General features: G+C 49.7%; 1 protein-coding gene across 1 annotated transcript in view; it reads left to right on the top strand.

Annotated features, from left to right (window-relative positions):
- Positions 1-9,967, top strand: part of LOC107108327 (transmembrane protein 182-like) — a 25,445-nt gene extending 15,478 nt beyond the window's left edge. Inside the window, exons 3-5 of the mRNA XM_015408749.1 lie at positions 995-1,093; positions 3,036-3,173; positions 8,757-9,967. Of these exons, the coding sequence (XP_015264235.1) occupies positions 995-1,093; positions 3,036-3,173; positions 8,757-8,986 (467 nt within the window). The 3' untranslated portion in view covers positions 8,987-9,967. The remainder of the gene's footprint in view (positions 1-994; positions 1,094-3,035; positions 3,174-8,756) is intronic.
- Positions 9,968-11,069: the final 1,102 nt, after the last annotated feature.

Genomic DNA, 11,069 nt, shown 5'->3' with positions numbered 1-11,069 from the left:
CTGGTAACCAGGGTAACAAAGGATATCCCATAATACTTGTTTTTCAGTTCTGGGGAATCGAAAGTTATTTCTAGAAGATAACCCTCCTCCCTCCTCCCATCACAGGTGCAATCAGTTGGGAATGTTGCTAATGAATTAATGGCCGCCAAGGCCACACTGCTAAGGGTTTGCAGCTGGTACAGCCATGGGAGTGAAGGTCATAATTCTCCCGTTATCAGAGTCATGCAAGTCTTAAAGGGAACTAAGAGGCACTAAGAGACTTGCAGGCGCCTCTAGGACCCTAAGATTTACAGCAGCATAGTTAGATAGCACATTCCAGGCCTAACAAGGACCCAGAATCCTCTTTGACTAAAGTTTGGTCAAGCAAACTGCAAGCAGACAAAAAATGGAGGCTATTTTGCATTACACCAGCGCTGTCTGAAGACGTTTCCGTGGTCATGTGGCTGGCATGACTAAACACGAAGGCGCACTGAACGCTGTTACCTTCTCACTGAAGTGGTACCTATTTATCTATTTGCAATTTCTTGCTTTCAAACTGCTAGGTTGGCAGGAGCTGGAACTAGAGATGGGAGCTCACTCCATCATGCGGCACACTTGGGTCTCGAACTGCTGAACTACTGGCCTTCCACAGCCTGCAGTTCAGCTTCTTAACCACTTGAGCCACCGCAGCTCAAGTACAGAAACCTTTTCTCCCCTTGATGAGGTGATTTGGCATTCTGAGGTCTCGCATGTGCCTTTGGGCTCTAATGTGTCAATGGGTGGCTGTCTGTGAAGACTATAATCTTCTGGAACAGTCCTACCTAAGACTCAATTTGGAGAGAGGAAGTTTATGTTCGTGTAGTAGAGAGATGCAGGAAATGTTCTCACTGCAGCCCGGAACTAGGGAGCATTGCCTTATTGACAAGTGTGCATGGCTAGAGTTCCTGTAGAAGTTTCTTGCGGCTATCATTTCGCAGGGACAAAAGTCTCGTTCTCCTCCATTTCTTTTCCCCAGCTAGCCAAGGGCATCCGAAACACTGCATGAACGGTTACCTGTTCCCTATGCCCATCGCGCTCGGACCTTATCCACACCCTTCCTATGATGCGACTGCAGGTAAGTGCACGTCAGTAGAGCAACGGATAACCTTCGCTTCACATTGGGGTGTGCCAGATATAATCCACGTGCCGTAGGTGCTGTGGGGTTCCCAGTCGAGCAGAAACAGGCAATGGCACTTGGCCACTTCAAAAATGCCACGAGGGCCCGATCCTGATCCGACTCGGAACCCGGTGGGAGCAGGCAATCTTGTCACCCCTCCCACATCTTCTAAATGCTGGAACATCCCGGTCGCTGGGCAGCAAGCAGCAGGGGGCGACTGAGCAGCTCCCGCACTGTGTGACCAGCCTCCCAGCTGGAAATAGGGTCCAGGGCTCTTTTTGTAGAAAAAGCCCAGCAGGAACTCATTAGCATAATAGGCCACAACCCAACAGCAGAAACTCGTTAGCATATTGGGCCACACCCCTGACAGCACAGCTCATTAGCTCATTAGGCCGCACCCCCATGTTACCACAAATGTGGTCATCCAACCACACCCACCTTTTGCTTCTTATTCTGTTTACCTTGTTTGTTATCAAAACCCAGGAACTCCTTTGCATGTCAGGCCACACACCCCTAATGTAGCCAATCCTAATGAGTTCCTGCTATTGGGTGTGGCCTATTATGCTAATGAGTTCCTGCTGGGCATGGCCAGCTCAGGAGCCAGCCGGAACTTTGTTCCTGTGCGTTCCTGCCCAAAAATAGCCCTGGGGTTACCAACCTCCAGGTGGGGACCAGAGTTCTCCTGGAATCACAACTGATCTCCAAACAACATAAAACATTTCTCCTGGAGAAAACAGCTGCTTTGGAAGGGGGACTGCATTGCACTGTATCCTGCTGAGGCCCCTCCCCTCCCCAAACCCCGCCCTCCCCAGGTTCCACCCACAAATCTCTAGGGATCTCCCCACCCAGGGTTAGCAGCCTTAACTGGGCTCCATGTATCTTCTGCATGACCCAGCAGAGCTCTTATGTTCTTGTCTATTGTGTTTTCTGTCGGGCTAAGGTCATTGGATGCATTTGACCTGTTTTATTAACTTGCACCACTAATTGCTCACTGTATGCATATTTTCATAAGGGCCTAAGTTTGCATTAGAATACAGCCTCCCCCCCCCCCAATAATCAGCCTCAAACTAATGTTGATGAGATTTATGTCTGCCGTGGAATCGCCTGCAGCTTACTCTGCCGTGGAAGCCATGCTGGCTGACCTTGGGCCAGTCACATGCTCTGAGCCTATCCTACCTTGCAGGGTTGTGGTTGGAGGATAATGCAAAAGAAAGAACAAGGTACACTGTGTTGGTAGAGTGTGGATACACAGTAGGGCTGCCAAAGCCCCCCGGGGGGCAGAAAACCCCCCGCCCCAGAGGCCCGTTCCCCAACGCCGGGGAATCGGGCCCTGGGGGGAGTGCATGCGACGCGCGCGTGCAAAGCGCGCACACGTCGGGAGCCGAACTGGAGTCCCCTGCCGGAAGGGTAAGTGCCACTTGGCAACCCTAATACACAGTAAAAGGGAGCGCAAGCTGTTTAAAGATTTGAGTCGGTTTATTAAGAAGAGCACAAACTTTGTAAGAAAGAGGAGAGAGAAAGAGAAGTCTAACTTTAGTTGTTGTAGATTTTCCGGGCTGTGTGGCTGTGGGGTTGGCATTGTAGGAGCTGACATTTCGCCAGCAGCTGTGACTGGCATCCTCAGAGGTATAACACAGAAAGATGGAGTATTCTCTGTGTCAAGAACTCCATCGTTCTGTGTTATACCTCTGAGGATGCCAGTCACAGTTGCTGGTGAAATGCCAGTTCCTACAATGCCAAGACCACGGCTACACAGCCCGGAAAATCTGGAGGATTAGAGTCCGCGCAGTTAAACACTACACCAAACTGGCTCTACACTAAACTGAACTCCGGGAAGCAGATCCAACGAGGTGGGTTTACTCCCTCCTCCCTCCAACTTTCTTCTTTTCTGGTGCTGCAGTGTACAGGGGCTTCTGGACGGCGTTCATCGTGCTGGCGGTCACTGCCAGTCTTGTTGGAGGATTTCTGCTGGTGTGCGGCGTCCCCTTCGTCAACGCGCGCTTCTATAAAGTTGGAGGCGGATTCCTCATCACAGCCGGTAAGCAGACAGTTCATGATAACTGGATGTACAGGGGTGCCGAGAATGCTGAGGCTCAGTCCCTCTTTGCCCATCTGTGTGCGTGGGAATGCGGGGAAAGAGAGGGGCGTCCCAATCAATGCTCCCTCTAAGCTGTGGAGTCTTGTGAGCAAAAATTCTACTTTGTGAGCTGCTGGCATTAAAGTTGTGAGCGAGCGATTTGGCTGCTGCATAAATTAGTTTGCTCTGGAGCCCTCCTTCCTGAGCAGAGACAAAAATGTGTGAGCCGGAGGCTAAAAAACTGTGAGCTAGCTCACACTAACTCAGCTTAGAGGGAACACTGGTCCTAATAATAAACTGCACAATATTGCATGAAAAGAAAGATGAAAGTTTGAGCAAATGGGAAGTATCCCCCCCCCTTGCTTTTTCTTCATTTTTGGTGTGGTAGATGGAGGCCTGGACTTGGCTCAGCCACAGCACACACTATTCTGGCTCAGCCACAGCACACACTGAATAGTCAGGGGGCAACTTGCTTTTTCTTACAGACTTGAAAGATCCTTAGGGGACAGGGGACATACGAAGACATCTGTTTTTTCTTTTCTGTAATGTTGCAATCTTCCCATTTGTTGTGCATATCCTGGGACAAGGTAGCCCGCAAAGCTGCCTACCAGCCTTTTCAAAGTGAAATGACACAGGCAAAATTATTTCCAGAGTCAGTATCAGTATTCTTTATTACGGTCATAGACCAGCATAACACAAAACAGTGTTGTTAAAACAAACCCAGAAGCATTGTGAAATTTGAAAACTACTAGCTTCACGCTGTGAACACATCCACGTGAATGCATGAAGCTGCCTTATACTGAATCAGACCCTGGGTCCGTCAAAGTCAGTATTGTCTACTCAGACTGGCAGCGGCTGTCATGTGTCTCAGGTGGAGGTCTTTCACATCACCTATGACCGGCGCCTTTTAGGTGGAGATGCTGGGGAATTAAACTTGGGACCTTCTGCATGCCAAGCAGATGCTCTACCACTGAGCCACGGCCCCTCCCTTGGACTATGGAATGCTGGCTCATACCAGTCTAGTTTCTTGTTCTGTTTCAAACAGCAGCCTGTTCACTTAGGGTTGCCACTCTCCAGGTGGTGGCTGGAGATCTCCTGGGATTGTAACTGATCTCCAGATGATAAAGATCAGTTCAGCTGGTGCAAAATGGCTGCTCTATGGCATTATACCTCAGAGAGCCAATTTGGTGTCACGGTTGTGGGGGTTTAGTGTTCATGTCAGGGCAAGAGAGACCCGTAGGATTTGTATCGAGGACTTTTTAAATTTCTTGTCCCTGTTAGGATCCTAAAATCCTCATTTCGATTCCCTTGTGTGAACCAAATCTGTGGTTCTTTATTTTCTGTTTCACGAGGCTCCAGGTTTTCTCAGGATGGAGAAGACCCACCTGTTGGCCACGAGGGCTAAATTTATGTATTTGCTTGCTTAAAGCAGAGGTTCCCAAACAGAGCTCTCTCAGCCCCACCCACCTCACAGGGTGTCTGTTGTGGGGAGGGGAAGGGAAAGGCGTTTGTAAGCCGCTCTGGGACTCCTTTGGGTAGTGAAGGGCGGGGTATGAATCCAGTCTCTTCTTTTCTCTCTTCTTTTATTTGACCTACCGCCCCCTTTTCAGAAAAAAGATTACTCAGCGCCCCCCTGGAAATCTGCCTTCAAGAAGTGGGCAAAAAGATGCAGATTGTTCCAGCACCCCCCCCAGGGGGCGGTATTGCCCACTTTGGGAACCAGAGGCTTAAAGCATTTATCAGCTGCCTTTCCACCTTGCAACAACTATTATACAAGCACATAAAAGATTGCAACTTAAAACCTCCAGTTAGGACTGCTAAGAAACTCCTGATCTGTCCCTGTCTCTCCTGCCCTGCGCGTGGAACAGGTAGCACTTCTGAGAAGGCTACCTTGGAGGTCCTGGCCTTGAGTCTCCTGCCCAGCAGCCTAAATTTCTCCCCCAGGACCTCATGACTGCATTTCCCCACATCGTTGGTGCCGACATGCACCACGACCACTGGCTCCTCCCCAGCACTATCTACCAGCCTATCTAAAACACGCGTAATGTCCGCTACCTTCGCACCAGGCAGGCAAGTCACCATACGGTCAGTACGCGGGTTCGCCACCCAGCTGTCTACCTGCCTAAGGATCGAATCACCCACTACCAAGAGCCCCCCTCCCACCCTGCCCAGGGATGGTTCCTTGGTGCAAAAGGAGAGCCACTCACCAGCTGGGGAAGAGGTCCCTTCTGAGGGCACATTCCCCTTATCCTCAGCACGGTGCCCTGTTTCCCCTAGACCCTCATGCTCCCTGACAGCAGCGGGGCTGCCAGATCCAGAGTGGGACGAAGCTAACAAGTCCCCGAGAGTCTTTTCTGTGCGCCTAGCTGACTGTCTCTGCTTCTCCAGGTCAGCCACCTTGGCCTCAAGGGAGCACACACGTTCCCTGAGAACCAGGAGCTCCTTGCACCGAGGACACACCCAAGACTTCTGCCCAGTGGGCAGATAGTCATACATGTGACACTCCGTGCAAAACACTGGATAGCCCCCAACCCCCTGCTGGCATTCTGGCTTCATAATTCTTTTAAAATAAATAAATATAATCCCCCTTTTAAACCCTTGGTATTTATGTGGTTTCTGTTATCAAGTCAAATTATTTTACGGGAAAGACAAAGAGCCTAGGGCCTTGTCTTTCTCTTAAATACTCGATTGCAGTCAATCACAGTCAAACAATGCCCCTTCCTCTCCCTCTCTCAATCAGCCAGGAATCTGCAACAACTCTAAGCGCTTCCCCACGCTCCCAGACCAGTTCTCCCACCAATATCCTCAGCTGAATCCTCTCAGCTGAAAGCAAGTAAAAAGCCACTCACCCCTCTGTCTCCTGCTCAGAGCTCAGCTGGGTCTCCTCTGCCTCTGGCAAGGTGCTTCCTTAAATACCATTGAAAAGCAGCGGTTGAATCTGGAATGCATGAGGGTCCTACATAACTGTGGGCTAACCAGGGAGTCTAAATCAGAAGGGAGTTTACCCTTAGACGGAAAGCCCAAGGCAAGCGGAAAATATGGAAGGGGCTCTCTGTGGGGTCATATCCCAGCAGAGCTCCCTCCCCTCTGTAAACCCCACCCACCCCAGGCTCCACTCCCAATATCTCCAGGTATTTCCCAACCCAGAGCTGGCAACCCTGGCATGCAGTCAAGCTCTTTGGGACACTTTCGAGTTTGAAGCGGTACACTTGGAAGTTGTTCTCCTAAACAAGATTTCTCTGTCGCGGCGGCTAAACGTCTGTTCGCACGCCGCACACATTTGCATCCGGGAAATGCCAGGAAAGACTGCAACCTCACATTATTTTTCATTAGTCTCTGGAAGCTTCTGCTAAGCGAGAAGGTGAAGAAGAGGAGGGCGGAGAGTTTGCTTTCCCCGTAATTAGCAAATTACGGGGAAGCTGGATCACTTGGAGAGAGGACAGGGAGTTCAACCACTTGCCCCCACAATTAGCCAACAAAGTTGCGCCGGGGAATGAAGTGAGAAGGGAAGATCTGGAGTTTAGTGATCAATTTTCTCCAAATCAAGGTGTTGCATTCCTCCAAGAGGGAAGACCAAGTCAAAAGATGGCCTGTGCTAATTGTCACTAGACTCCAAAGGAGAAACTGGCACCTAAATCAACACGGAAACTGAGGCTCAATCATTAATCTCAGGCCTTAATGATTGGAGGCAGAGAGTGGATTTTTTTTAAGGATCCATGTTGTCAGTTTATTCAACCAGCTGACCCCACTGAGCAAAGTCAGATTAATGAGAGATACCGCTCTAGAGCAGCCGATGCAGTAAATGGTTGGGTCCAGTGTTCCCTCTAAGCTGAGCTAGTGTGAGCTAGCTCACACTAGCTCACACTCCTTTAGCCTCCGGCTCGCACATTTTTGCCTTAGCTCAGGAAGGACGGCTCCAGAGCAAAGTAATTTAATGCAGTAGCCAGATCGCTTGCTCACAACTTTAATGCCAGTAGCTCACAAAGTAGAATTTTTGCCCACAAGACTCCACAGCTTAGAGGGGACAAGGCTGTTGCTCTATGACTCAGAAGCCAGGCTGGGTACTAGCTGTGGAAACAGGCTCACCAACTCAGGGTTAGGACATTCCTGGAAATTTAGGGGTGGAGCCTGGGGAGGGCGGGGTTTGGGTGTGGGAGGGACTTCAGGGTGGTAGAATGCCATAGACTGCTGTGTGCCATGGGAGCTAGTTTGGTGTAGTGGTGAGGAGCACGGACTCTAATCTGGGAGAATGGGGTTTGATTCCCCACTCCTCCACATGCAGCTGCTGGGGTGACCTTGGGTTAGTCACAAGTTCTCTCAGAGCTGTTCTGGAAAGAGCAGTTCTCGTAAAAGCTCTCTCAACCCTGCCTACCCCACAGGGTGGCTGTTGTGGGGAGATTGTAAGACGCTTGGATTGTAAATTCCTTTGGGTAGTGAAGGGCAGGATATAAATCCAATCTCTTCTTTTTCTGTCACCTGTGACAGCAGAAGTGGGCCTTCCTTATTCAAAGGCAGTATACCCCTGAATTCCAAATGCTGGGAACCAAAAACACGGGGATCACACACACACACACACACACACACACACACACACACACACACACTCTGACTTTCTCTCCATGGGGGACCCAAAGTGGCTTACACCATTCTCCTCTCCTCCATTTTATCCTCACAACAGCCCTGAGAGGCAGGTTTGGCTGAGAGGCTGAATTCCATTAACACTTGGAATTCACTGCCACAGGAAGTGGTGGTGGCTACAAGCATGGACGGCTTCAAAAGGGAATTAGATAAGCATATGGAGCAGAGGTCCATCAGTGGCTATTAGCCACAAGGTATAGATAGGGACTCCGGGGCAAGTGATGCTCTGTCATCTTGGTGCTTGGGGGGGGGGAGGGTCAACAGTGGGAGGGCTTCTAATGTCCTGGCCCCACTGGTGGACCTCCTGATGGCACCTGGTATTTCTGGCCACTGTGTGATACAGAGTGTTGGGCTGGATGGGCCTTTGGCCTGATCCAACATTGGCATCTCTTATGTTCTTAGAGTGTGTGACTGGCCCAAGGTCACCCAGCAAGCTTCCACGGCAGGGTGGCGATTCAAACATGGGTCTTCTAGATCCCAGTCCAGCACTCTAGCCAAGATACTGCCTTGGTTCATGCCCCAGTGGTCAATTTCCCAGAGGCATTTGGGAGGCTACAGTTAGAAGCAAGATGTTTCAACAGCAGTTGCATTTTAGGAATGGAACTTTTGTTGCATGGATGCTTTAGGCTGGGAGCATAATATGTACTGAAAATTCTTTTCTCCTCGATGGGAACCCAAAACAGCGTATAGCATCGTTGCCTCCTCCATTTATTCTCACAAAAACAACCCTGTGAGGTAGGGTCATTGGACAGACCAGCCCAAGGACACCCAGCTTCCGTGGCACAAATGGAGATTCAAACCTCCGTCATTCAGATCTTTGTCTGATACCTCCTACACTTTGCTGGCATATTATGTTTTATGTTATGTTATTGTAACACATCCCCCCCCCCTTTCTGTCATATACAGGAATTTTATTCGCCCTGTTGATTTTTCTGTTTGTGATGTGGAAGGAATTTGCTGCCGACCTCGCAAAGTACATACTTCTCGAAAGAAGGGCTCGATGCGAAGATGAGATTCCTGTAAAGGTTTATTATGGATGGTCATTCATCTTTGCGGCTGCCGGAGTCCCCTTAGTGTTACTTTCTGGACTTCTCTTTTACCTGGTTGGTTATAGCATTCTCAAGGAGCTGGAATAAAAGAAGAGGACCTCTTCCTGCAGTCAACAAAGGGGACATTGGTATCATCTGGGAATGTGTGTGTGTGTGGGGAACCTTGCTACCATGAACCCTATTTATAGAAATCTTGGTAAAATTAAATTCATGACAAGAGGTGCTGTAAAATCAAGATGCTGGAATTACCCTACTGGGAAATGTAGGATTAGGTACAAAGTTAAAATCAGGTTAATCATACTATATATATATATATTTTTAAAAAAACCTATTATGGTTTTCATCCAAGGAATCCTGGGAATTGTAGTTTTGTGAGCATGCCCATAGAATCTGACTTTTGGGGGTGTGTGCATGCTCTAAATTGGTTTGAAATCTGTTAAATTGACACTGTCTTCCATGAAGCTATTCAGGACTCGTTTGAGATTCCAAGCTTCTTCAGAGACGTACTGTTTGTTGATTGAGAGCTCAGCGAGCATTAAAATAGGCTAGAAATGGTTATAACTTTCACCTGCAGGAATTGCAGAGATTTCCCAGGGATTCTTGCAGCATCCTGGTCAACTGCTCCGGGTGTTCCAGCAGGCAGGGTTCCGTTACAAAGGCTTATTTATCCCCGTGTTCATAAGAGCTACAAACTTGGGTTTAAATAGAGTGGAATTGGACGGTGGGAATTCTACAATTCTGCCTCACCTACTAATCCCTGTGCTTGCGCAACAGATCCATGTGCATTTTGCATCTCAGTCACTGAGAGCACGGAACTCTTCCATGCAGAGCAGCATCCCCATTTCTTTCAAAGGAGAACCTTCTGCAGACATTCAGGTGTAATTTGTGTGGCTCTCCTCCTGTCACGCGTATTTGAGAGCATACAAGTCTCCACCCGATAGATGCAATCCTGTAATATGTGAACTGGGCAACACATGGGTTTTCCATGGGGTTCTGGTTCGCTATAGTAAAGGTAAAGGTTTCCCTTGCTCGAAAGCCAGTCGAATCCGACTCTAGGGATGCGGTGCTCATCTCCATTTCCAAGCCGAAAAGCCAACGCTGTCCAAAGACATTTCCGTGATCATGTGGCTGGCATGACTACACTGAGGTGCATGGAACAGTGTTACCTTCCCACCGAAGCATTACCTATTTATCTACTTGCAATTTCTTGTGTTCGAGCTGCTAGGTTGGCAGGAGCTGGAACCAGAGACGGGAGCTCACTCTGTCATATGGCACACTCGGGTCTCGGACTGCTGAACTACCGACTTTCCGGTCTACAGTTCAGCATCTTAACCACTTGGGCTGGGAGGGGAGTGCAGAGGAAAACCCACACGGGCGGACTGGAGACCCAGCAGTGCAGCACTGGGCAGATGCTCCCAGGCCCCAACAGAGGATCATCTGCACACCCCCCACATGCAAATGCTGATCCCTGAGGCCATCCGGGACAGCATCCCCGGAGCTGCAGGCCGAGTGCAGAGGTATGAATGTGGCTGCAGTGGCTCCCAACTTACCGTCGCCTGAAGTGAAGGGGTTCTGATTGACTGCGGCAGATGAGGTTGTTCTGCCATGCTGAAGCCACCATTGGAGTGGCTCCGCCCCCTGAGCAGCCTCCTGTTCCCTCCCTTGTACCAGTTGCTTACGAGCCACATAACAGCTCTGGATGGGCCAGTTCCGGCCCCCGGGCCTTATGTTTGACACCCCGATTTAGACTGACGTTTCTGTTCTGATGGTAGAGAAATGGGTGCTCCATCGCAGTCTTACCACAATGTGTAACATGGGTACTGCCTGTGCATGCTACTATGCACAAGAGGTCCAGACTCAAAACAGGGGGAAGAAACATCTCTTTCTTTGCCCCTGCACACATGACTATCACCCATGTTACAAAGTACATCGCTGACAGCCAATGTAATGAAGCAATGAATATATCAGGGTAGGAACATCTGGGTTCAAGTCTCCACTCTGCCACCAAGCTAACTGCATGAACTTGGGGCTCTCTCTCTGTCTTAACTACCTCACAGGGCTGTCCTGAGCAGAGGTCATTTCGGGGGGGAACGCGGGGGAACGCAGTTCCCCCGGGTGAGGTGCAGGGGGTGGGGCACATGATGAAGCCCCGCCCCCTGCTTCCAGCCGC

The sequence above is a fragment of the Gekko japonicus genome, unplaced genomic scaffold, assembly GCF_001447785.1.
Source record: "Gekko japonicus isolate JY-2015 unplaced genomic scaffold, Gekko_japonicus_V1.1 scaffold2551, whole genome shotgun sequence".
Taxonomy (NCBI): Eukaryota; Metazoa; Chordata; class Lepidosauria; order Squamata; family Gekkonidae; genus Gekko; species Gekko japonicus.
Note: the sequence above shows the minus strand (reverse complement) of the source record. Positions and strands in the feature narration are given on the sequence as shown.